Source organism: Asterias rubens, unplaced genomic scaffold (assembly GCF_902459465.1).
Source record: "Asterias rubens unplaced genomic scaffold, eAstRub1.3, whole genome shotgun sequence".
In the NCBI taxonomy this organism is placed as follows: domain Eukaryota; kingdom Metazoa; phylum Echinodermata; class Asteroidea; order Forcipulatida; family Asteriidae; genus Asterias; species Asterias rubens.
Genome location: NW_022985694.1, coordinates 57455 through 84281, shown reverse-complemented (window position 1 = coordinate 84281; position 26827 = coordinate 57455). Strand labels below are relative to the sequence as shown.

General features: G+C 38.5%; 1 protein-coding gene across 1 annotated transcript; it reads left to right on the top strand.

Annotated features, from left to right (window-relative positions):
- Nucleotides 1–12526: 12526 nt before the first annotated feature.
- LOC117305621 lies at nt 12527–13672 on the top strand. Its single transcript, XM_033790501.1, has 2 exons — nt 12527–13010; nt 13221–13672. Exons 1-2 carry the CDS (start codon nt 12527–12529, stop codon nt 13670–13672), a joined length of 936 nt encoding a protein of 311 aa, XP_033646392.1.
- Nucleotides 13673–26827: the final 13155 nt, after the last annotated feature.

The following is a 26827-nucleotide window of genomic DNA, read 5'->3' as shown; positions in this document are numbered from 1 at the left end:
GTTTTCCGCAATGATCTGGTTGTGTTACTCTCCGACTTTGATATGACTTCTACCGATCTCGACTCTTGTGTGCAAAATTATGAGGTTATCCTTAGTAGTCTTTTGAACAAGCATGCACCAGCTCGCACTAGATCTGTTCGTTTGAGACCTCATAGTCCTTGGTTTAATGATGCTATACAGACTGCTAGAAAGCTGCGCAGAGTTCATGAGAGAAAATGGAGGCACTCAAGACTTGAGATTGATAGACAGTTGTATTGTAATCAAAGGCAAAGGGTTAATGAATTAATTAATGTAGCTAAGATTGAATATTACTCCTCTCAAATTACAGATTGTTCAGGAGATCAGAAGAAACTATTTAAAGTTGTTGATGGGTTACTAAATCAAACAAAGGAAAAGCCTGTATTACCCAGTAGTGTATCAGATGCGGTTCTGGCAGATAGTTTTTCTAACTATTTCAGCAACAAAATTGTTAATATTCGTAGTATTTTTCCTGTAGCAACTAGTTCTACTATATCGCAGACTAACCATTTACCTGTGTGTGCTCATGTAACAAAAATTTCCCAGTTTGAATCTGCTACTGTGTCTGAGATTATAAAATTAATAAGCAGTTCTCCTTCTAAATCATGTGAACTGGACCCCATACCTACACATCTTCTTAAAAGGTGTATTAATGTTCTAGCACCTCTTATTACTACTATTGTGAACAAGTCCTTTGAGCAAGGTAATTTTCCAGACAGTCTTAAGACTGCTTACATTCGTCCCCTAATCAAGAAGCCAGGTTTAGATATTGAGACTTTTTCTAACTACAGACCGGTGGCTAATTTGAAGTTTGTTGGCAAGACCATTGAGCGCATAGTCGCCTCCAGATTGAATACTGTTATCTCTGACTCTGGCCTTGCTGATAAATTTCAATCAGCATACAGGTCCAAGCATAGCACTGAATCGGCACTATTGCGGGTGCAAAATGACATTTTATGTGCTATGGATGAAGGCCATGTGACTGCCCTGATTCTGCTTGATTTAAGTGCGGCTTTTGACACCGTGGATCACACTATTTTGCTCAAGAGACTACGTGATATTATTGGTTTACAGGGCAATGCCCTTAAATGGTGCCAATCCTATTTGCAAAACAGACCACAACATGTACGCATTGGCAATTCCACATCGGACCCAGTTGTTCATGATTTTTCAGTCCCTCAGGGGTCGGTTCTTGGACCGCTGTGGTTCACGGTGTACACCTACCCAGTTCATAGCATCATCCTGAAACACAAACTGAACTATCATGTATATGCTGATGACACCCAGTTGTATTTCTCTTTTAAACCATCCAAACATTTTGCTGATGAGAGCATCAGTCGTATTGAAACGTGTGTTAATGAAATTCGTGTTTGGATGCAAGACAATTTCCTTAAACTTAATGATAACAAGACTGAATTTATGATACTTGGTTCACGCCAACAACTCTCTAAAGTTATTATTCCCCATATTAATATAGGTGACTCCGAAGTTACCGCTGTTACCAAAGCTCGTAATCTTGGTGTGATCTTCGACTCTTCCATGACACTTAATTCACATATTTCTAGTATTGCACGTTCTACAACATTTCACATTCGTAATATAGGCAAAGTGAGGAAATATTTAACACAAAAAGCAACTGAGCAAATAGTCCACTCCGTCGTCGTTTCCAGACTTGACATGTGTAACTCACTTCTATATGGTCTTCCTAATACTCAAATTGAACGACTTCAGCGTATTCAGAACTATGCTGCTCGTGTTATCACCTTAAATAAAAAGTCCTGTCATATAACTCCGATTTTGAAAGAATTACACTGGTTACCCGTAAGCAGTAGAGTTAAGTATAAACTTCTGCTTTTTGTGTATAAATCACTCACCAACAATGCCCCTGCATATATTGATGATCTACTCAAACCATACAATCCTCCTCGCAAACTCCGGTCTTACAATTCTAGTCTCCTTATTGAGCCCATATCCAATCATTCATGGGGAGACCGATCTTTCTCACATGCTGCCCCACGCCTTTGGAACAAATTGCCAGCACTAGTAAAATCATCTGTTTCTTTAACACAATTTAAGAAAAACCTTAAGACACATCTTTTCAACCAAGTATTTGAGAAAATGGTTTGATTTCTACCCTTCGATGTTTTCTTTGATATTGCATTTGTACTGTATTTCTCTTCAACATGTTCTGGATTTCTTCTTAGCTTAGGCTTACGTTTCAATTTTGGTTATTGTACATGTAAATATTATTCTTTGTATTTAGCGCCATGAGCACTTTGATGGATTTGTGCGCTTTATAAGTTCTCATTATTATTATTATTATTATACTCATGTTTAGGTTTGGAAAGTTTGTTGATGTTTTCTTCATAAGTTAATGGCCAAAGCGTGTTATTATCCTAATCTTCCACAAGTTTTTTTCCATAGGGAGATACATTCAAGTTGAAGAATAAGCAGCGTTAAACACATTTCCAGCCCATCTGTCATTTTAATAGTAATTCTTACTATGCCAAAGCATTCAGAAAAATATGAAAACTTTTAGATTTAGCATCCATTTTAAATTACAAAATATTAAGAGAAACAGCCAATCGGGATAGCATACAAATTATGTTTATTTAATAGTTTCCAGAGAAACGACGCCTATCGGTTAATGTTAAAATCTTCAGCTAAAAGCAAGGTCCAAGGTGACAATAAATGTTCTAATCCTCATCAATCATGAAGGGTGATAATAAACCTGTGAAAATTTAGGCTCAATCGGTCACTGGAGTAGGGAGAAAATAACGGGAAAACCCACTCTTGTTTCCGCGCATTTCGCCGTGTCATGACGTGTGTTTAAAATAAATCTGTAATTCTCGCTTACGAGAATTTATTTTGTTTTACCGTTTTCTCAAAAAGTAAAGCATTTCATGGACTAATAATATTTCAAGAGAAGTCTTTCACCATTACCGCTCTGTAAACCCTGTAAAAAAAATTCCTGTACCGAAAGGGTCCAATGGCTGTAACTTATAAGCACACTTATATTATGGAAACACTTTGAGCTTAATAAAAAACCGTGAGACAGATGTCTAAACCTTCCAAGTAAAAAGGGTTTTATGACTTTGTAAATAAGGGCAAATAGTGTGTGATGCACTTATAATAATGGATGGAGTCCTTATGAAAGTCTCTAACCTCCGGTGCAAATTGTCACTGTGTTATGATTTGATATCGTTTTACTGTGAGTTTTGAAACTTGTAGTATTTTTCTCCAGGATTCTACTCCAACCCTCCCCCTACCCACCGATATAAGTTTTGCCACGGTTTGCACCAATCCAAAACTTCTTTGCTCATTAGGGGCAGCGGATAACAATCATGGAAATGTATAAACATTATTCAAAAAACAAAATTTTTTGAAAAAAAATCATTTCATCAACTGAGGCTAGCTTCTTTTTATTTATTTGTATAGGGCGTTATTACGCCCTAATATAGCGTTATAACACCCTAAATTTAGGGCGTTAACTCCCTTTTACTCAATTAGGGCGTTATAACACGGTAAATTATGGCAGTATAACGCCGTATAGGGTGTTTTTACCGCCTTATAGGGCATTGAGCGTTATAACGCCCGTTAACTCAATTAGAGCGTTATAACGCCATAAATTAGGGCGTTACTACGCCTAAAATTTAGGGCGTATTAACGCCATCTAGAGCGTTGTAACGCCATACTGAAAAAGTGTTTAGTCGTTGGCGGAGATCAGCCACCGTAAAACTGTGTGGCTTATTGCAGCGTGTGTTTGTTTTGATCAAAGAACGACTCAACTTCGATGGACACGAAGAGTTATGTACGAAAATATAAAGGCCATTGTTGAATACCAGCTTAAAAAAATCATTGTCGCGGATGTAACACGACAATTCTGTTTCCGGGGCCTGTTAATTTCCTGCCTAATTTTGTAAAAAATAAAAACTCACACAAATGCTTCATTGTTAGGTACGTTTAGGTTCCTTTAAATTTCCGCCTTAATTTCGTAAAAAAAAAAAAAACCTCACACAAATGCTTCATTGTTAGGTACATTTTGGTTCCTTAGATTATAAACTTCAACATTCACCTGTTTTTAGTGGAATTTTTTAACTAGGAATTCAAATATATTCAAACATCAAGGGCCTATTTTCGTAAATCGAAATGTGTCGTGTGTCATATCCCTGCACAGACATGTATACCTAATGATAAAAAAAAAAACATTGTGAGAAATGGCTCCCCCGCAGTATCGTTTTCTTCGAGAAAGATTTTGAGGTCTCCTAAACAAGCATCTGAAAAGCACACATCTTCGTGTGTCCACTGTCTTTTAGTGAATTTGAATTTCGAGAATGAAGCTGGAACACTTAGAAACTAAGCCCTACTGCTTTTGGTATGTGGCTCGCATTTCAGGAGGGATGTTTCTCGCAGGCTCCCAGGTTACCTTGTCGTATCCCTGTCACTTGTCAAGGTAGAAATCTTTTCCAGCTTTCCTTTTCTTGCCTTTGATTTGTTCGACATCATTTCCGACAACGTGTTTGAAAAGGATGGAGAATTAAGTGGCTTCATGTTATTGTTTAAAAAGCAAGTTTATTCGGGTTGTTGGCCCATAATTACGATGAGTGCAGATCAGTGTCACCGTAAGCCCTTTACCAATGGATATTGGATAGTTGGGCAAAATTTAAAAAAGTGGTTGCATCAATTCCTTTTTTGTTTTGATTTCAAGCCCATATTTGTTAAATCTTTTTAAAATAATATAACAAACACTTATATAGCGCCTTGTTCCTTAATACCAGTTGATTTGGCGGCAAAAAGTATTTAGAAAACCAGTTAAACGAGAATCAGTAGTAGCAAGCTTTAAAGCCATTATACACAAATTTACAAATAACTTACAGGGTGTACAGAAGGTACCTGTAAACAAAATCTCATGAAATATATTATTTCATGAAATGCTTTACTTTTTGAGAAAACAGTGTAACAATTATTAATTCTCGACAACGAGAAATACGGATTTATAGTAAACACATGTCATGACACATACTGTTTTAACTTTGAGTATTTGTCCAGTTGCCCAAAGAATTGGGACCACCACAGTCAGAGTCATTACCTTATCCTTAACGTTGACATTATGTGAGCCCCAAACTTAAAATGACAAAATGTTTAATTTGAACATTAAGTCCACCATGCAATTGTTCGGCCGCTGGTATTTCAAGGTCAGAGTCGGGACCCTCTGTTTCATTTGGGCACCATGGGTCACTGGCCCACATACGGTAAAACATTACTGTTTTACGGTCAACCTTCTGAAATAGGAAATGATGGGGCTTCGAGTGGTTCCCAATGGCTTTGATGTGAGGGGCCAACCAAGTCTTGACGTCCCACTGATCTGGGCCACTGAGGTGCACCACTTTGATATGGGGAATGTACGCGCTCCCTCAATGAGCTTGTGAAGTACCAGGAAGAAAGGGAATATAAACAAAAAGTTATATTCATGATTTTGTGTTCAAGGCACGAGTGTCAGTGAATAAATGCAAACTATTTATGTAGGTTGAGTCAACACTTTTCATACAAGTAAATGTTTGGAATAGAAATCTAAGGGAGAAGAGAGCTAGAAACAAAGTTGTACAATTAAGGTGGCCAATAGAATAATGTAGATCATTCTTGCAAACAAAAAACTACAAATTTTAGTAGCCCCCCTCATGTTTTACCATAGTTTTAGCACACCAGCATATAAAATAATGTAGAGTTAAACCAATAACACTATCTACACTTAATTGTTGTCTGAAAACTAAACCCATGTTTTAAAAGTCTCAATACTTTAAGCTAGTCAAATGTGGTAGACGTGGTGATGTATGGTAAAATAAACAAATCTAAATGTGGATTATGGTTATAGGGCCTACTTACTTTCCTTAGTCCACAGAATGTTGTATTTCCCAGAAAGCTGGTTAATGCTGCCGCTTCCTAATGAACCATAATGACAAGTCATTAATATTTCTTATATTACATATTAACACTTCCCAGAAATTACACAATGTATTACACACATTCCCCTAGAAGATTGATAAAGTTTATTTAGTGCAGACGATTTTAGTGATGAATGTGTTTACTCACAGTTATGTCTTCTTGAGAATTGCTAGATCCTGGGATATCCTGCTTAAACAGAATGATAACAACAATATTAATAACAATATTAGCTAGAAATGTAGATATTTTTGGGGGTTTCCGGGAGTACAAAAGCCTAGTGTAAAAAACAAATATTGCACCTTGCTTTGTTCTCAAGATTTTTTATAAATAATCAAAATCGCAAAATTGTCAACCTAATAATAGCCATTAGATCACGCCTTTTCAAAGTATTTTACATGTACTTCCAGTTTAGACAGGTCAAAAGAAAAGGTCGCCAACGTTCATGTATCCATTTTTGTAAAGTATGTAAAGCCCTTTAGTATGATGTATAGATTGTCAAAATGGCTTACTTGGTGTATCTCAACTAATGCACAAAATAGCCAACCTGTGAAAGTTTGGGCTGAAAAGGAGACAATAATAAAAGATAAACACCCTGTCACACAAAGTCGTGTGCTTTCAGATGCTTGATTTCGGGACCTAAAAAATCTAATTTGTGAAAACTTACTTCTTTTTTTCGAAAACTACGCTACTTCAGAGGGAGCTGTTTATCACAATGTCTTTTACTACCAAAAGCTCTCCATATACTCGTTACCAAGTAAGTTTTTGCTAATAACTTTTAGTATTTACCAATAATGTCCAATGCCTTGAGGTATTTTTTTAAGCGTAATTTCAAACAATTTTACAAATGTTTTCGAGGTTTTTTTTTAGGTGTGTTTAGGTTTTTAGAAAGATTTACAGTTTAGGTAACAATCTGATGTATTCTTACCGATTCTGGCACTTGTGGTAGAGAGATATCTCTTAGATACCTGTCAAGAAGAACCTGCAGAGAGTGTTCAACTTAAACAAATTGATCATTTTATTTGAATGAATGGTAGTTATATAGATATTGATCGGGTAAGTTTGTGCCTAATATTCTGAGTTTTGGCTATCAGCTAACCACGCTAACTACCCCAGTGTTTTAGTAGGACCTGTTGCATGTTTGCCCACTTAATTTTTTTGAGGTAAACACCAACAACACCAGACAAATTCCATTGTTAAGTCTATGGTGCACTACTCAACACACATCATTTATGTTCAATAAAATTGATTGTAAAGATAAGACGTCTTGGTCTCGTGGTCTCTGACATGCCTGTTAATCAGCAACCATACTGTTGCGCTCTTTACGCACGACGGCCGCAGCCTTTGGTCACAAAATCCTGAAACTTAAATAACAAAGATTTTGGTATATTTGTATTCTAGAAATGTGTTCTGGTTTTACTTCAATTTTGTTGAAAACAAAGTCTCACACTACAGCCATGGTATATTTTGTTATTGTTTTACAAGCCACATTTAAGGTCATTTGTCTTTGACTGTTGGTCTTGGTCTCGAACTGTCTGGTCTTGACTACAACACTGCAACTACTTCCAATTATGAAATAGGAGCATCTATAAAACCCAAGTAGAATGTTGGAAAACTCATTCTGGTTGGGGCAATACAATAAAATATTTTTGAGTAATTTTACTTAATGGCTTGGGGGGCATCCAAATAATGGTTCTGTGATTATTGGAAACGAAAAACAACGAATAGTGTCACCATTTTCAAATAAAAAAGAATACACTACATTTCGTTAAATACCATTAATGTATGGTAGATTTTTTTTTTTAATCTTGGAGGACCGCTTACATATAAAAAAGGTGAATAATTTACTATAACATAAACTTTCAAAGGGTCTGTCATTTTTTGGCTTTTTAGCCACTGATTCAACTGAGCTTTGTTTATTTGAGGTCAACACCAATTATCAAGAAAACTCAATTTGTATGGTGCAGTTCTCAACACAAGACATAATGCTGCCAAAGAGCTTGTTTGTTCAATATGCTTATTATTAATAAAAATACATAACAAAAAAGGAAGTTTGACTTATCAAACTACTTATTTCAGAATATAATGTGTGTCCCTCCTTCCCAAAATATACTGTTTGTCACCTCATTATTAAAGGAACACGCTGCCTTGGATCGGTCGAGTTGGTCTTTGAAAAGCATTTGTAACCGTTTGTTATAAAATTCATCTGGGTAGAAAAGTAGAATACAATGATCCACACTAACATGCCTTTAAAATTGCACGGTTTTCCTTTTACATTGTCGACTAACACGGTCGGCCATTTATGTGAGTCAAATTTTTGACTCCTATAAATGGCCGACCGTGTTAATTTTTTACATTAAAAGGAAAACCACGCACTTCAGAGGCAAATTATGTTTGGATCATTGCATTCTACTTTTTAAATATCTTTCCAACCATATGCATTTTATAAACAACGGTTACAAACCCTTCTTATAGACAAACTCGTCCGATCAAAGGCAACTTGTTCCTTTAAGAGAACATACTCCTTTAAAAGACCCAGCATGAATTGTCAAAATAAAGAGTAAGTTTGTCAACTTTGATTATTCACTTGCTTGTGTGGAACCATCAGTTTGATTTGTACATACTGATAGCAGTGAACATCCATGAAAATACAAGTTAATTTACAAAAGTAAAAGCTGATTATTAGTCCAGGAAAATTACAGTTTGACCTCAAACAAATTGCAACAGTTTTTTTTTTACCACATTGCATTTTATTGAGGTCTGTTTAATGACATACTAAAAATCCGCAAAAATCCAATTAGTGGAAATATGCTTAATTTGCATAAATCAAAATGGCCGCCATTTCAGCAAGTTTTTCATTGATTTGAATGTAACTCTTGTTTGAGGTAACGTATTTCCAAACTAAAATAACTAATATGCATATTTCAGGATAGATAACGAATCCATGGTTCACAAGATGCCGAAACTGTTTGAAAATTTGTCATAATTTGCATAATTAAAATGGCTGCCGTTTTATTTTTTGAACTCTCTGAATATTATCGGTTTGAGTTTTTTTCTGGATGGACAACCTTCTTGAAATTTCACATTTCTGTATATAAACATTGTCAATCTCTGTAAATTATCAAATTATTTCATACATTATTTAAATGTTGACTTATGAGTCACCCTCATCTTCAGAACCATCTAAATCTAGGTCTGGTGGCGGTGAGTTAGCACAACTAGAACCACGGCATTCAGTGCAGGCAATTGAACAAGGCAGGCCGTACTTTCGGCATGTGCATTGAGTGCAGGCAATTGAACAAGGCAGGCCGTACTTTCGGCATGTGCATTTTCTGTTCATTTAGTTCAACATGGAAGATAAGGAGGACAAGAAGGTCGGTGTCATCTCCAACTAGAATGGTACTGATTGATCTCGCAGACTCCACTGCTTTTCTGACAATCAGGACATCTGCATCATGTCTTGCATGAACTGTGACACATCCAGCCATTTGCAGTCTGTCGCTGAGGAGATGGATAAAACGTTGTTTGTTGACGTTGTTCGCAAGGAATTCCTGTTTCCTTGATTTAATAACCATGTCACCAGCAACGTTTACCGTCAGGCCTGAGCAAGCTCCTGTTCTTCTAAAATGAGTAGAGTCCTTCGTAGTAGGACCATCATGGTATCCATCAAACACTATGGTTGGTCTTCCATATCGTTGAGTAACATAATCAGTATACAGCTTGCATATGTTGTTGTAAGTAGTTGCCCGAGGCCAAGGAAGACGATGCAGAAGTGCCCCACCGTCCAAAACATAGTGCACTTGGCCAATGGGCTGTGACTCTTCGTTTTCAAACACCTTCCATATGGCATCTGCAAGGGCTGGTTTGTTGGCTTGGAGGGGAAGGCAAGACGACTCGAACATTGCAGATGGATAACTGCACAACTCATAACTGAAGAGAGACGGAAGATCATCCGTGCGTTCCTTGCCTACAGCCACTAGTCTCTGAAAAAGTAGTTGTGGGTCCACCTGTACAAACTTATTCTTTATTTTTATGGAGGATCTTGAGCCGAGTGTCACAGCTTGGTTTGCTTTTATAAATGTGTAGTCCTCCACATTCCTTCCAGCCATGGAGTCCAGAATCTTTTGTCCTATGTCTTTGGATTGGTCTACATTTACTTTGCTCTCTGCAGTCATTCCATTTGCAATACTATGCAGATCTGATTCTGAGTTGAATGGGCTTCGTTCTCTGATGTAGTGTAGCAACTGTATTGTGTCTCTCACATCCCTAATCTGTCTTGAATATGATATATCTTTGTATTGATCACTACTCTCATACTTAACACCTGTGAGATCTTGCATTGCATCATTTACCAGTGCCCTTGATGGCAGTGACAGGAGCCACACATTCCGCTGAGTTTCAGACATTCCAGTTCCTCTGGTTATCCATCCACTTGTCTTGATACTCCTCATTAGGACCTGCTCAATAATGAGATCTGTGGACAAACCTGCCCAGTAACGGTCACTTCTCCTCACTACATGGAACCCTTCTTGGAACCTTCTGTGAACATCTGGGTGTGAATTTGGTAAATCATGCATCAATTGCAAGTATATATAGGCAGACTTGGCATAAAGCGAGTGTCCAGAAGCAGCAAAGTACGGTAGCATATCATGGACAGCCTGCAGATGCAGTTCCCAGTTCTCTCAGCTTTCAGAAACATGCGCAGAATATCTATCATGTCCATGTACTGTAGCCAGAGACGTGATGTACGTGTAGTTATGGCCTCCTTTGCTTCCTCCATCAGACTAAGAATCTTGTTAATTACATTTGATGAGCATAATTGATCTACTGATACAGTGTCAGACATCAAACTTTCATAAATGTCTTGAGCTTCTGCCAAAATCTGTTGCTCGTACATCTGCTTCGCCACAGGTTACATCAACTTCAAGAGACTGTTCCTCATCATTACTTGGCAGAGGCGCATTGTACAAGTCTGCAACCAGCATGGTATTGAGGGCAGCATCAACAAGGAGATGGCCACGCACAGCTCTCGATATTGCCATGCCACTAAGCATGTGTCCAACCGAGTTGCTTGCATAAATCACTTCAAGAAGTTCCTGGAGTCCTGAGCCTCTCATCAAATGCCCAATACTTCCAAGGAAGCTCATTTCAGTGTGTAGTCCTCCAAGTCTCAAGACAATTTGCTTCATGTCACTGCCATTAGGCTGGTTTCGAATGATTGTAAGTGCCTTCCACCATAGTGGCTGGTCAAAAGTCAAAACGGGAGTAACACTGTACTGTGCAGCATGGTCACAAACAAATCGCAGTGTTGAGTACACACAAGATGGGTCACTTGGATTCATGTAAATCATAGGAAGAAAAGATACTGATGACTGTCCTGGGTGTTCACCCTTACTGACCATCTACATCATGCCAGACCATGAAGGCCTTGGGGATTGAAGTAGTAATGATGTCTTCCAAAGCACATCAATGTTAATTGTTGGGTCTCTTGTTCTCAAATTCACCATGGGTTGGTACATCAGCTAATGTACTGTATGAGAGGCCCTAAAGTATTCTATGTTGATACGCCCAACAGCAGCAATATCTGCGGCAGTTACATTAACTTTTGGTATAGGCTTACATGTCATTGTACCTGGTGTCTTTGTAGCTACTATACCCATTCCATGGAAGGTACCAAGTCCATCAATTGTACAAAATTGTGACCTGCTCTATCAAAATGAGGAATGTGTAGTAAATTGTGTTTACGTGTAATTAGCCATTCAAAACATGTTGACACCTCAAAACATGAGTAAACACTACCAAAAACTAATTCCGTGATTTTGGTCTTTTTGGGTCAATAAATTCTTAATCTTTCTTGTCATGGTCCTACCTTTATTTGAAATGATGAATAAATCCATTAAAAATAGGTTTTCCTGGGCATGTTTGTATGTAATTATTTTCCTTCCAGACGATCTAACCAACCTTCAAAATCATGAAAAAGTTGCTTATTTCCACTGCAACGTTAAGTCACTTCTGTTTACGTTGGACGGCTGGATTTGGTACCAATCGAAAGTTCATGACCCGAACTAATTTTTTTTTTTTATGACACCATAGTCAGGTGGCCGAAAACTGTTTGAATTAACGGCTGAAAACTTTATATTTAAATTAGGCGGGCTTTCCAGCTATCAAAAAATAGAGATTACTGATTGGATGAGAGCTGAAAACCATTCGTCGAGCGTGCACAAAACTTTGGGCCGCTTCGACAGTAATTGTATCCGGATTTACAGCCCCATGGTCACGCGATGTTTTTTCCTTTGCAAGCTCGCGTTGCCCATACCTACAGAACACGCTAGCCGGCCATTGCCTCGTGTGATTAGCCTCGTGACTTTGTGAATTTGCAACGCTTGTCAGTCGATACTTAGTGAGCAAAAAAGATAAAAATTTTCACGTTTGCATTTTGAAATTTTTGTTACCTTTCTTACCTGTTGTGAATTTGTAGTTTATTGAGAGTTTATTGAGAGTTTTGCTGTTCCAATTTTGTGTTAAAATTCACTAAAAACTAAGCTTGGCTGACAGGTGAAGTGAAGACATGGGGAGAGCGCTGAGCACCATTCGTGAAGGCAACATGGTTGGCCTCTCTGGAGACGACGAAGCTTCTCTCCAGAAGCTAGTCCATGATTATTTTGTAGATGGTAGCGTCGAAAGCGATGATGACAGTGCTGAGGAGAGTGAGGAAGAGGTGGAGGGAGCCGAAGCTCTGGGTGATCAAGGATTACCCGGAGATTTGGAAGCGGATGTCAATTTTTTTCCAGATCAAGACGGCGGCGACGATGATGATGATGTTGATGATGATGATGGGGACGACGACGACGATCCACCCGTTGTAAACGAGCTGCAACGTGTGGAGCACTTACTCGGAGAAGCAGCAGTTGCCGAAGACCACGACATGGAGCAACAGAGAGCCATCGACTTCAGCTGCGACTGTTCAACATTTGAAGGAAGACCGTGTATTCAGCAATTCACCAACGAGGAAGTATTCAAAATTCGCTTAGACATGCAGGGATTGACAGAAGGTACAGTACCATCAAGCATTATTTAAAAATCGTGGATGTGGTAATGGGGTTGAATTGTTGAACTTGAACCTACATGGTTAGTTAGCATGGTTAGGAAATGCATTTTATTTAGGACTACTGTACTGGGGGAAACTGACGAGTCATTGCAGCTACCAACTCTAACAGCAAAAGAGTCACTCAAAGATGTTCAGATTGATTCACAACTGTCAGTAGATCAACAACGTCAGGTGAAATGTCTGTTGAAGAAGTATGAGATGGCACTCACGGATCTACCAGGACGTTGTAAGTTTTCCGAACTTGACATTCAACTAACAACATTAGACCCAGTTAGGTCGAAGCCTTACCCTCTACCACATGCCCTTCGAAACACAGTGTCCGAAGAAATCAAGGCAATGCTTGATATGGATGTCATTGAAAGGTCCAACTCTCCCTATGCATCCCCGATTGTCTTAGTTAGCAAAAAGGATGGATCGCAACGCTTTTGTATAGATTTCAGAAGGTTGAACCGAGTGACAGTGTTCGATGCAGAGCCAATGCCAGATGCAGAAGAAATTTTCAGTAAACTTTCAGGAGATAAGTATTTTTCCAAGATTGATCTCAGTAAGGGGTACTGGCAGATTCCTCTAAGCGAAGCCGGCAAAAGAAAAGACCAGTTTCATTAGTCCTGAAGGCTTGTTTCAGTTTAAAACGATGCCATTTGGCCTTGTGAATGCCCCTGCCATTTTCAGTCGTATGATGCGTATTCTCCTTCAAGATGTAGCCAACGTCACAAACTTCATCGATGATATCTTGATCCACACCAGCACATGGGCAGAGCACATCAAGGTACTTGAACAGGTGCTCAGAAGATTGAAGGATGCTGGACTCACAGCTAGACCCACGAAATGTCTCATTGGGTACACCAAGTTAGAATTTCTCGGTCACAGGGTAGGACAAGGTTTACTAGAACCACTCTCAGAAAAGGTCAACAAGGTTCAAGATGCTCCCAGACCCAAAACCAAGAAGCAGCTAAGATCGTTCCTGGGCTTAACCGGATATTATAGAAGATTCATCCCCAACTATTCAGCAATTGCCGCACCACTTACGGACAAGACGAAGAAGAGAGAACCCAACCACATCATATGGGAAAACAGTCAAGAATTTGCTTTTAGATCCCTAAAATCTTGCCTTGTGAAAGCTCCTGTACTTCACTTACCTGATATTAATCAACCTTTCATTCTTCAGACAGATGCGTCGGATATTGGCCTAGGCGCCGTATTGATACAGACTCATGGGGGAGAGAAGTCCCCAGTGGCCTATGCATCCCGTAAACTTCTTCCACGGGAGTGTGCTTATTCCACCATCGAGCGAGAATGTTTGGCGATTGTCTGGGCAGTGCAGAAGTTTCAAACTTACTTGTACGGTATTGAATTTGTCCTTCAGACTGATCATCAACCACTTGCATACCTCAACCAAGCTAAGTCTTCAAATTCCCGTATTATGCGATGGGCACTGCAATTACAACCCTACCGGTTTAGAATACAGTCAATTAAGGGTACAGAGAACGTCGGTGCAGACTATCTAAGTAGAATTTCATCTTGAGTGAAACAACCGAAAAATGCTAGGCATGTTCCTGGGATATTGTTTTTTTTTCGGTATAAACCAATGGTTTTGTTTGACTTGCAGGTCGCTATTTAACTTTGTGCTTTACATTTCAGGAGAAGGTTGAAGACCAGGGAGCTGGCGCTGAAGTGTTAAGTATTTGTATATATTCCCTGAAGTGCCAAGTATTTGTATATTCAAAAAAAAATTAAATATAATTTTTTTTTTCCCCAAGGAGGAAGGGAATTGTCACAGGTTGTCTAATGGAAGCAGTTGGTAATAGTTGTTTTGTATATTGTGTGGTACTCTAAAATATAGGGCCATGATTTGCTGTTGTAAATAGTGCTAACGCGAGCTGCTACTGTGCAACTGCTGGGGCAAGCGCTACTGGCTACTGTGCAGCTGCTACAGCTACTGTGTTGAAGTGTTGTAAATAGTTTGGACAGGTGGGCAAGTGCTACTGTGCAGCAGTAAAACTTGCAATGCAAGCACAAAGGTTTTTTGTTAGGGGCGGTCCTTTGTTTTCCTTGGGGCGTTGGCTCTCAGGAATGTCTTGAGAATTTCACTGGTATGCTTGAGTGTAGATCGTAGTGGTGGTGTATATGAATGGGAGAAAGTGAAGTGATGTGCAGAGTACCAGTTCGGAAGTGAGTGGGGTGATGTGTAGGAAGTTGGGGCTATGCATTTAGAGTTCTGCTTGCGTTGCTACAGCACAGATGTTAAGTTCTGGTGAGGCACAGAGGAGGACTGAGCTCGACAAATCGTAAGTTACTTTTAATTATGTTTATGGAGGAACCCATTGGATTGAAGTAGTATTTTTCATTCAATATAAAGCATTTTTGTTTAAAGGAATTGTTGGTCCAAAAGCGGAGAATTGCAAGTTTGATAATTTTTCATTGTTTTATTGGAAAGCGTGCCGATACCATCCCATAATGTTAGCGACCTTGTTCTTGTACAGTTTTGGTTCATTTTTAATTATTATAGATGGCCCTTATCCACCCGACTTTTAAAGTCCGGGAGTGACTGCTCGGACGCCCCTGATGACATGATAAATCACATGGGACCGTCACGCCAACATTTTCATCACTAGAGTGGAGTTGGAACTTAACCGATGGCAGGGTTTTCTAGAGCTGGAAACACAGAATGCACAGATGAACATCCAATGAACAGTGCACTTCTCACGACCATTGAGGAACTCTGATATTGTAGACTCGGGAGAATTAACGAGCCTAAGGAGTGGTGTGAGCCTTAGAGTAGACAGTTTGTTAAATATTGTTGGAATTATTGAGAAGTTGCAAAGTATTGGAGATATTGTTGAATTATTGAGAATTTCAAAGTACCGGAGATATATTGTTGAAATTAGTGAGAAGTTGCAAAGTATTGGAGATATTGTTGAATTATTGAGAATTTCAAAGTACCGGAGATATATTGTTGAAATTATTGAGAAGTTGCAAAGTATTGGAGTTATTGTTGAATTATTGAGAATTTCAAAGTACCGGAGATATATTGTTGAAATTATTGAGAAGTTGGAATTTGAGATCGAGGTGATCAAGGCGTAGAAACTTGAATCAACTACTGGCGAGTTAAGGTTACTTGAAGCCAGTAACTGTAACTCACAAGTTTAAGAGTCGGGTTGACTCAATTTAAGGTTTGGAGTGAGTGAATTTTGGAAGTTGAATTTATTGTTTTTTGAGGTGTGGCCACTGGAAATAATTCAGATTGCAGAAGAGTTGCGTTGTAAATAAATTGTAATATTTTGTAAATATAATCTCTAATGGCTTGAGTGCAAATTTATTTCTGCAGTGGTGGTTTCTTCCTCGGTTGCAACAACAACCCCGATGGGTTGGTTGTGACAGGCTTACATGTCATTGTACCTGGTGTCTTTGTAGCTACTATACCCATTCCATGGAAGGTACCAAGTCCATCAATTGTACAAAATTGTGACCTGCTCTATCAAAATGAGGAATGTGTAGTAAATTGTGTTTACGTGTAATTAGCCATTCAAAACATGTTGACACCTCAAAACATGAGTAAACACTACCAAAAACTAATTCCGTGATTTTGGTCTTTTTGGGTCAATAAATTCTTAATCTTTCTTGTCATGGTCCTACCTTTATTTGAAATGATGAATAAATCCATTAAAAATAGGTTTTCCTGGGCATGTTTGTATGTAATTATTTTCCTTCCAGACGATCTAACCAACCTTCAAAATCATGAAAAAGTTGCTTATTTCCACTGCAACGTTAAGTCACTTCTGTTTAAGTTGGACGGCTGGATTTGGTACCAATCGAAAGTTCATGACCCGAACTAATTTTTTTTTTTTATGACACCATAGTCAGGTGGCCGAAAACTGTTTGAATTAACGGCTGAAAACTTTATATTTAAATTAGGCGGGCTTTCCAGCTATCAAAAAATAGAGATTACTGATTGGATGAGAGCTGAAAACCATTCGTCGAGCGTGCACAAAACTTTGGGCCGCTTCGGCAGTAATTGTATCCGGATTTACAGCCCCATGGTCACGCGATGTTTTTTCCTATGCAAGCTCGCGTTGCCCATACCTACAGAACACGCTAGCCGGCCATTGCCTCGTGTGATTAGCCTCGTGACTTTGTGAATTTGCAACGCTTGTCAGTCGATACTTAGTGAGCAAAAAAGATAAAAATTTTCACGTTTGCATTTTGAAATTTTTGTTACCTTTCTTACCTGTTGTGAATTTGTAGTTTATTGAGAGTTTATTGAGAGTTTTGCTGTTCCAATTTTGTGTTAAAATTCACTAAAAACTAAGCTTGGCTGACAGGTGAAGTGAAGACATGGGGAGAGCGCTGAGCACCATTCGTGAAGGCAACATGGTTGGCCTCTCTGGAGACGACGAAGCTTCTCTCCAGAAGCTAGTCCATGATTATTTTGTAGATGGTAGCGTCGAAAGCGATGATGACAGTGCTGAGGAGAGTGAGGAAGAGGTGGAGGGAGCCGAAGCTCTGGGTGATCAAGGATTACCCGGAGATTTGGAAGCAGATGTCAATTTTTTTCCAGATCAAGACGGCGGCGACGATGATGATGATGTTGATGATGATGATGGGGACGACGACGACGATCCACCCGTTGTAAACGAGCTGCAACGTGTGGAGCACTTACTCGGAGAAGCAGCAGTTGCCGAAGACCACGACATGGAGCAACAGAGAGCCATCGACTTCAGCTGCGACTGTTCAACATTTGAAGGAAGACCGTGTATTCAGCAATTCACCAACGAGGAAGTATTCAAAATTCGCTTAGACATGCAGGGATTGACAGAAGGTACAGTACCATCAAGCATTATTTAAAAATCGTGGATGTGGTAATGGGGTTGAATTGTTGAACTTGAACCTACATGGTTAGTTAGCATGGTTAGGAAATGCATTTTATTTAGGACTACTGTACTGGGGAAACGGCATGAACAGTCAGTATGGATGACCCGTGCTCGACAGTACAATTTCAATATTATCAGTGTCAATCTATTCTTATGGCTTCTGCAATGGACAGTAGGCCCTAACCTAAGTGGTACAAATAATAATTCAATAGGAGGCGGGCTACTATAACTAGTTTAGTTAGTTTATTAAAAAAACTGATAGTGGCGAAGGCATTAGTGCTGCAGATGAGCATTTCCCTTTTGTTTTCAAAGTATAAAGACTTTCTGAGTAGTGTTGGCTGTTTTAACATGTTAAGGTATTGTTTGCTCTCGGTCAGTGACATGAACAAGTTTTTCATTATCAATGAATCCTCTAAAAGTATTAATACTTCATCTAGAAGGTACATGTAAATGTTTGTCATAAATATTACAAGACTGAACTTGAATTGGGCAGAACAGTGTCCATCAGTCGGAACGGCAGACTTTCGGCACCTCTGCAAACTGATGTATCGGTTTGGTGTACCAACTTTCAGGCACTCGTCCTCCCAGAGCAAGGTGCATTTGTGTTTCCTCAAGAAGTCCAGACTGAGTAATTGCATTGTCACTGCCACCCACATAGTGTGTTCCAGTTTGCACCCACCAATCGATATGTCCATTTTGGCTCGACCGGATATCTGAGTTTACTACCATCTGCTTGGCGGAGTGTACGGTCGGGAGGAGTAAGCTTTGGTTTTAGCCGGTGGCTTATCTCATCAAACAATCGGTTGGAAACAAAACTCTTAGTCGCTCCGGTGTCTATGAGAAAGGCCGAAGTCCTGTCCAGTAGTTTTCCATGAACATACAACCCAGCGACCTTTGACGAAGTTGAACGCAACCCCTGTTGTACCGTACAGCCCTGTTGTACAGCCAACACGCGAAGTTCAGCCAAGGTCACCACTGTTTGCAAAGATTTTTACGCGCGAGATTTTTAGTTTTATCTAGCGCAGTTAGTGTAACACCCAAACTCAGGGAACTTGTTTCTGTCGATTGAAGGCGCTGTTTGAGTTCAGTGGTTGCTATGAGGTTCTGAGAGTCATGGGTTAGTTCAAGAGTAAAAGCCAAGTTTTCTTCGCCCAAAGTATTAGATTCCCGCCAACGGTTATTAAATGGTATGTGCATTGATTTTCTTGCCACTAAATTATAGAGCTGATTGATTGATTGTGTTACATTTAGGTACATATTTGAAGCCTAAAACAGTTGTATTTTTACAATGCGTTTAATTTGGTTGCACATGTAATTGGGGATTGTCATTCGAGTCATACATGCATATTGTCGTTGCGTGATATAACACACAGGGTATAGCATAATATTCTATGATTCAGTCAGTTGCTAATTGCGTTTATGTGGTCATTATAGCCCAGGATTTATAGGTCAAAGTTGGTTTAATAGATTTGCTTCAGTCCATTCACTTCAGGCACATGGGTCAATGTAAACATTGCTTTATTCAGTCCTTTATTTGCATAATTATTGGGGTAATTCTGGTCACTCAGGTCCAATTGATACAATCACTGAGTATTTCTTGTGACATATCTGTTGTTGCTGTTTTCATTGTAGTTAATCTGTGCTAGTCACAATGTCAACTAAGAAGAAGAATTATTAAAGAAACCGATTGAACTGAACTGAAAATATGAAGCACTGCATTATTCGTCTTTTGCAGATTCAGTTAGGTTTGGTTATGAGTAAACACGATTGCGTTTTGTTGTCAACCAGTCAACCGGATGATGTCATTCGACCTCATATTTAAAGCAAGACGGTCTCAGGAATATTCAACAAAGTTCATAGTTTGATTTTTTAGCTTGGAAGACAATGGCATCAGGCATGGCATCGTTTGACGATGTCCGGGGTGCACAGCTGATCTTCAAACTACACCAAAAATGTCAGAATCCGCCAGCTTTTGATGCTTCGAGGAACAAGGTAATTAAGGTACCTTTGTTGGCGTTTTTAAGGGTCGATCATGAGTTTTCTTGGTGAAAGAATACGTTTATGTGTGTCATGGGCAGGGCTTGATGGATCGATCTACTACAAAGTTATTTTTGTAGCCAATAAAAAGTTATTGAGTTTTACAAGCAAACTGTTTATAAATTTGTTTAACTTTGTTTTCAAATAAATGAATATACTTACCCAAGGTTGTTCTGGGTATAGGTCATCGGCATCACGCAGTATAGGATACTTTGTAACCACATTTATGGCAACTTCTTGACGAAGCTCCTCGGCAGTCGGTTTTCTAGGAGGACCAAGAGATGAACACTCGGCCCGAACAATTGAAACTTGACTCCGTACCAGACGATTCCTAACATCTGTCGCTAGGGTTTGTCCTTTGCTAGCACAAGTCAACGAATCAGTGTCACTGTAAATTGGAAAGTTCGCCTTTACAACGTATCTACACTTACAAATGACCCGGTGATAATTTCTAACCAAGAGGCCACAATTGACTGTATAAATTGTGTATTCCTTTAGGGATTATCCTGCGTGGAAATGTTCGCTTCAGAGTTTTGGAAATGTTCGCTTCAGAGTTTTGGAAATGTTTCAAATTGAACAAAATATGAAGTAAACTTTTTCAAGTACTTATGAATACCAGGTTACACATCTTAGACAGGCCTTAATTAAATTTTAATCGCATGAATGAATAAACTTGACAAAAAAAGGATATTGTTGACAAGAGACACACATTTAGATTTTTTGTATTTCTTCTCTTCATATCATGACACATTTCTGGTACAATACTCATTGTTATTATAAACATTGAAAGTTAATATTACCCTCATGATGAATTATGTTACTTTCTTGAAAAGGCCCTTTTTAAATTCCCCCAAACAATTCCATTTTAAACAATTCAAATTCAAATTTAACAGCTGAACACTCATCGTTTGTTCTCCCAATTGTGTCCACTAGTCATCATTGGTTTGGAACACAAAAAGCTAACCAAGAAATTATGCCCATTGGATCTTCTTTGCAATTTACAAATTGATGATCATGTATTTAGTCTCTCAAAACACAGAGTTGTTTTATTTAAGGGCTTGCCACACCATGGCGTATCACCTGCTTGTATGCTAACGTTTGCGAACGTTTGTGAAATATCATTACGTTGGTGTACGCTGATATAGGTTAGGGGTAATATGTCGCTAATGTTATTAGAGCACGCTGTGATACGCTATTAAAATTAGGAGCATGTAGAGCCCGCAACAAAATATTGAGCATGTTCAAAATTTCTCGTTTCCCGTGGTACGTTAGACATACGTCAGCGGTACGTTACTTGTTGGCTGGTATAGGGCTCTGTGATGTACTTTGGCTGACGAAATAAATACGTTTATGTGCCGTATAACCTATGCCTGGCGTATCCCCAAAAAGTCTTGACGTATTCTGAAGTATCCACCTGTAACATACATAACTTCATTTTAAGTTAGTGATACGCTATCAATTCATTAGTCATACGCTTTGTATACGTTCAGTACGCTATGGATGCGATTCTGGGAGGTTGGGCACTCTTGGACTTTTAAAATGCTCGAACTAGTTTCTGTAGGCCTATACGCCGGCATACGTTAAGGCGATACGCCATGGTGCGACAGGGCCTTTAACAATTTCAAAGATATAAAGATTTTACAAAATTGAATGAAAATAATATAAATCTAGTTCCCAAACTGTCTTTCTGGTACCACAGTAACTGATGGGTTAATTCAATTCTCAAATAAACTGTTGCACATTTATTTTAAGGTTTATTTTTTGGTAAGCCAAAAGCTTACTTTTTACACATTGTACTTGTGCAGAATTCTCTTCTTTTTTTTTACTTTTCTATTGAAAACGATGATTCAGACAACATTTTGTTTAAATTAGTTATCATCAGAATAAACATCCCCGTCCGAGTCCTTTGAAGCCACTCCACAACTGGCACAAAAGCATAAGTCTGTGCAGGGAAAATTGATTTGTTGACAGGAACATCTTCTGTGTGATATTTTCCTTTACATACTTTCTTCGTCAATCTGCATGATACACTGTACGGGGAGCACGTTCAGCTGAGGCGTTTCAGAATCACCAGTGTCAGAGCGTAGCAACCTTTTGATAGTGGTTCACCTTCAGTTGTCTCGTTGCTAATGGCATCACTATTCTCGCGTTCTGCAAGCGAATTAGAAAAGCATACTCGATGACTGAACAGACAGTACACAAAATAAAAAAAATTTGTAGGAAAAGCAAACATGTCCAGTTTTGGTGTAGGTACAATATTACAATAAAATAGAAAAGCAGTCAGATCAACTCATTGTTCCTTAATTGCAGTACACATCCAATCCAAAGTTTATTTAGGCAGTATGAATTTCTCATATCCAAGTAGCATGACCTCATACCCTAGTCAACTTGTGCCCGATTATTAAAGGTCAATCCATACAAAACGTATGATAAAGAGCACTGGAAAGCTTTTGATATAAAGAGGACATTTTTTACCCAATACTTTGAACTTTTCATTATCTTGTAGCAAATTCTTGCCAAAATTTACACAGATTTTTTATTTAATGGGGATACTGGTCCTGTTCACAAATACCAACAGTTTTCTCTCGTTTTCCTTAAAACAAAAGAAAAGAAGGTTAGAAGGTTACGCACAGTATTTCTTTTGGTGGACGAGAGTAATGAACAAGTTTTTTATTTTTACCTTAAATTTTTGTTCTTCTCTAGCTTTCTCAGATTAGTTTCTGCCTTTCTTTGTTTCTCCTACTACCTGCTTGCTTCATTGTCAGCGAAAAGTGTTGACAAGAGCGGACATGTCTTACTGAAAAGAAAAGAAATACAAATAAATGAGGCCCTAGTTTACTCATGTTATTTGAAAACAAAATTAGGCTTGTTCCCCTTAGTTTAAATACAAAATTTTAATTTTAATACCACATCTCAAAGAAAGCTGGTTGTTTGCCTCTAGAATTTTAAGAATAAAGATGGGGATGTTATTTATTATTATTCAAGCAAACTTCATCACGTGATTAGTATGGGACTCTTGGGGTACGTGTATGTACCCTTGCCCTTCCTCCACTTCAGTGTTTTAGTTTAGTAAGTATGGGCCAATTTAATTTTTCCTGAATCGTGTACATTTTTAATCGGCCTAGTGCATTAAATATTTAATGCTTATTGATTTTTCATACTGTAGTCTGTACATGTAATTACTAATTGTAACAGTGCATGTATGTTTTTTGTTTTTAAGTATTTAGTAAATAACTAAAACAGATGTGTGTCATCATCATGATTCATCAACAAAATGTGTATCCTCATCATGTGATCGTGACTCTGATTTCGTTTCATTTAATTGAGAGCATTTCATTTTGTTTAGCTTGACAAAATAAAAATAAAATAATGATTAACTGCTTTGCTTCGAAATGAAGCACAACTTATTCTGGAAAGAAATGTTGCCTAAATACCTTCAACTTCCACTAGTACATCCACGGTACTCCAACCAGCAGCTGCCGCTGTGCTTTCTAGTGAAATTGGATCGGAAGGTCTTGTCTTTTGTAGGTCGCTGTCATGTTATCATCCATGGCGTCCAAGCATGATTGATATTGAATATTGATACACATTTCACATGTCATGAGATGATGTCGTCCGTCAGTGTCCGTCAGCACATCACCGATGCTGATAGTTTTTCCTAACCACTGCTGGGCCAACGAACTCCTGCCAGCGATAACTATTTTCCCTAACTAAATAAACCAACTCTTTTAATGTTTGCAACAGTACAATTGAAAGGAACACTACCATGGGTGGGGGAACTGCTTACAGAAGGCCAAAGCAGGTGCAGGGCCATTTAGATACTTTGGATACAGTACTTGCTCACTTTTAGAGCCTCTTTGTTCTGATAGGGATGAACATGTTTAGTTTGGTAGCGGGCAGGGGACCCAGAAGACTGTTAAAAGGCCATGTATAGACAAGAATAGTAAAGAATGCTCATCGCACTACTTCTCTTCTTGCAATGTGAATCATACCTGTACAACTAGGTAAAGTAGTCATGACAAAACAAGAACTCTCAGTGGCAAAGCATGGTTATAAACTTTTTATTTGTTACTTAAAGAGCATGGAAACAGTGCCATATTTTTTTAACAAGCATGCTCGTTTTTGTTTTTTTATCAAATCAAACTAAGGGATAACTTCAAAATGCATTTTTATTGTTTTTGGAAAAATTACCATGTTTTAAACAGAAGTGTCACAACAGGATACAATAAACCAAAGTGTTTCTCCCCAGCAGACATGCAAACCATAATGATAGCCCAATCACAACCAAAAGGGAAATATTCTGAGAACCAATAAAAAACTAAGACAATACAAACTTTATTGATGTGCAAGGGGAATTAAAAAATGTGACTTTCAAAAGAGAGGCGCTGTTCACAAAACTGGGGTGGGGCCGGGGCGGGGCAAATTCTAAGATTTAGGTCATCAAAAAGTCCTGATCAATGTTTGGTAATGCACTAAGCCTACAGAGTGCTTATGAAAAGCTGCCAGATTGATGGAATTATTACTAACTCCTTAATGTTATAAATTCAAAATGAAGCAAATTTTGGCCCTGATCAAAATCGAAAGGAAAATATTCTGAGACCCCTGAAAAAAAACAATTTTGAGGCCAAAAAAAGGGGTAAAAATGTTGATTTTGCAAGTTCTAAAAACATACGCTAATGCACGTTCTAAAAATAGCACATGGGTGAAATATATAGCAATATTTGTTTGTCTCAAGTAAAGCCAAGGATGATAATTTGTAGTGATGGAAAAGGTTTCAAGAAATATTTTTGTTTTTTGGTTGGGTGGAGTTGTAAATATTAACTAAAAAAACAGTTTTTCAGACCCCAAAATCGGCCTAAAGTGGCCTAAACACAAATGAACTGTTACCATGGCAACGTGTTATATTATGATTAGAAATGTAAATGTTGTTTATTTGGACCCCAAGTCCCTACCATCCACAAAGTATAAGAAAAATATTCCTTTTTTTTTTACCGTGGACACGTATGTCGATATTATGTGAAAAGACCCTTAAAAAGTCATTTATCACGTTTGGGGAAAAAAGTATAGTTTTGAGGCACTACTGTCACAACAAGATACAATTGCCCATGTGTTTGACACCAGATATGGAAAGACCAATGTTGGCCCTAATCACAGCCGAAAGGAAAATTTTCTGAGACCCCTGGCAAGTTGACATTTTGGGGTCCAAAAATAGGGTAAAAATGTCGATTTTGCAAGTTCTAAAAACATACTGTAATGCATGATGCAAAAATAGCACAAGGGTGATATTTAAAGCAATAATTCTTTTTCTCAAGGAAGGCCAAGGATGATACTTTGTAGTGATATAAAAGGTTTTTTGAAATAATTTTGCATTTTGGTGGGGTGGAGTTGTAAATGTGAGCTAAAAACCAGTTTTTCAGACCCCAAAATCGGCATAAAATGGCCAAAAAACAAAATGAGCCGTAACCATGGCAACGGGCTATATATAGAATTGAAAATGCAATTTTGTTTACTTGCACCCCAAGGCCCTTCCACCCACAAAGTATTAAACAAATTTATTTGTTGACCGTGAGCAACTATGTCATTTATTTACCTGAACTGACTCTTAACAAAAAAGGTCAGTTTCATTGAACTATTGAAATTTAGACAGCACGGCTTGAACCAACATCACCAAGCCGTGCATCAAAATTTTTCCCGTGATTTCAGCCCAACTGGCCGTGCTAACACGGCCAGCACAGCTCGCTAGCTAGCACACTGTTTGGAGGTGACTCCGCAGTTGTCCAATGTTCCCATATAACTTTCGGAATGCTGCTGTTTTCCCTGCAGATTGGCCCCTGTAAAATACCAATTAGAAAACGTGCAAGTTTCCGATACATTCACCGACAGGAGGATTTTATATTTAGTGGATCGTAGTTTGTAGTAATAATCCAATTGTGCATTGTAATATACAATTGAAGAATTCATTTCATTGTTGTAGTCCACCTCACATAAACAATGCAATGTGCAATGTTAAAACTTTGAAACTGAATGTTAACCTTGTCCTTCGGGCCATTAAATTTGTTCATTGCTAGGCTTGTCCCGAGGCTCTTTACTTTATGCAAGCACCCACTTTGAACTCACTACTTAGCATGAACAACAATACTGGCACGGTACCACTGATATACCGTAACCATGGGTGTTAAAGAAAAATTTGTCAACCTCGTTTACGAACCAAAACAGGCTTAAGCTTCATTGTACCAGGTTGAAAAACAATATTTCAACCCCATCTCATACTGTGCATATCAAGTCTTGCAGTACTGTACCCAGGCCTCGATCTTGGGCAAAAAAGGGGCAGGCCACTTTGGCCTTGCCCTCATCAAAATTTAACAGGGCACCAAGGCCAACTCAAGGGGGCACCAAGGCCATTCATTTCAAAACCTTTAATTTAAGTAACCTTTATTTACAGCCAGTGTATAAATGCCTATTTTCTAGGTCACATGTGTAACACCGTATTCAAAGAGCCAATGTAGCCATTGGTCACATTCCCTTTATACCAAATGAAAATGTTGATAGTAAATTAAAATAATAACATAAAATGGTACCAGACTATTTTTCCTTCCAGCCTTAGTTTTTTTACATTGTTTTGAATGGTAAAAAACAAGATGGCTGCACCATGGTAAAGGTGTATTATTTGTTATTTATTACACAGGCATGCAACTGCAGTTTGTCAAAAAAGGAAAGTGCCAAGCACAGCAAGACTTTGTACTGTGTTTGTTCATTTAGCTGAGAAACAAAAAACAAGGAAATCAGCCGATTAGCTGAAATCTGCATGCATTCTGTGTTGTTAATCTTAAATTTAATGTTATTGCTTTGTCAT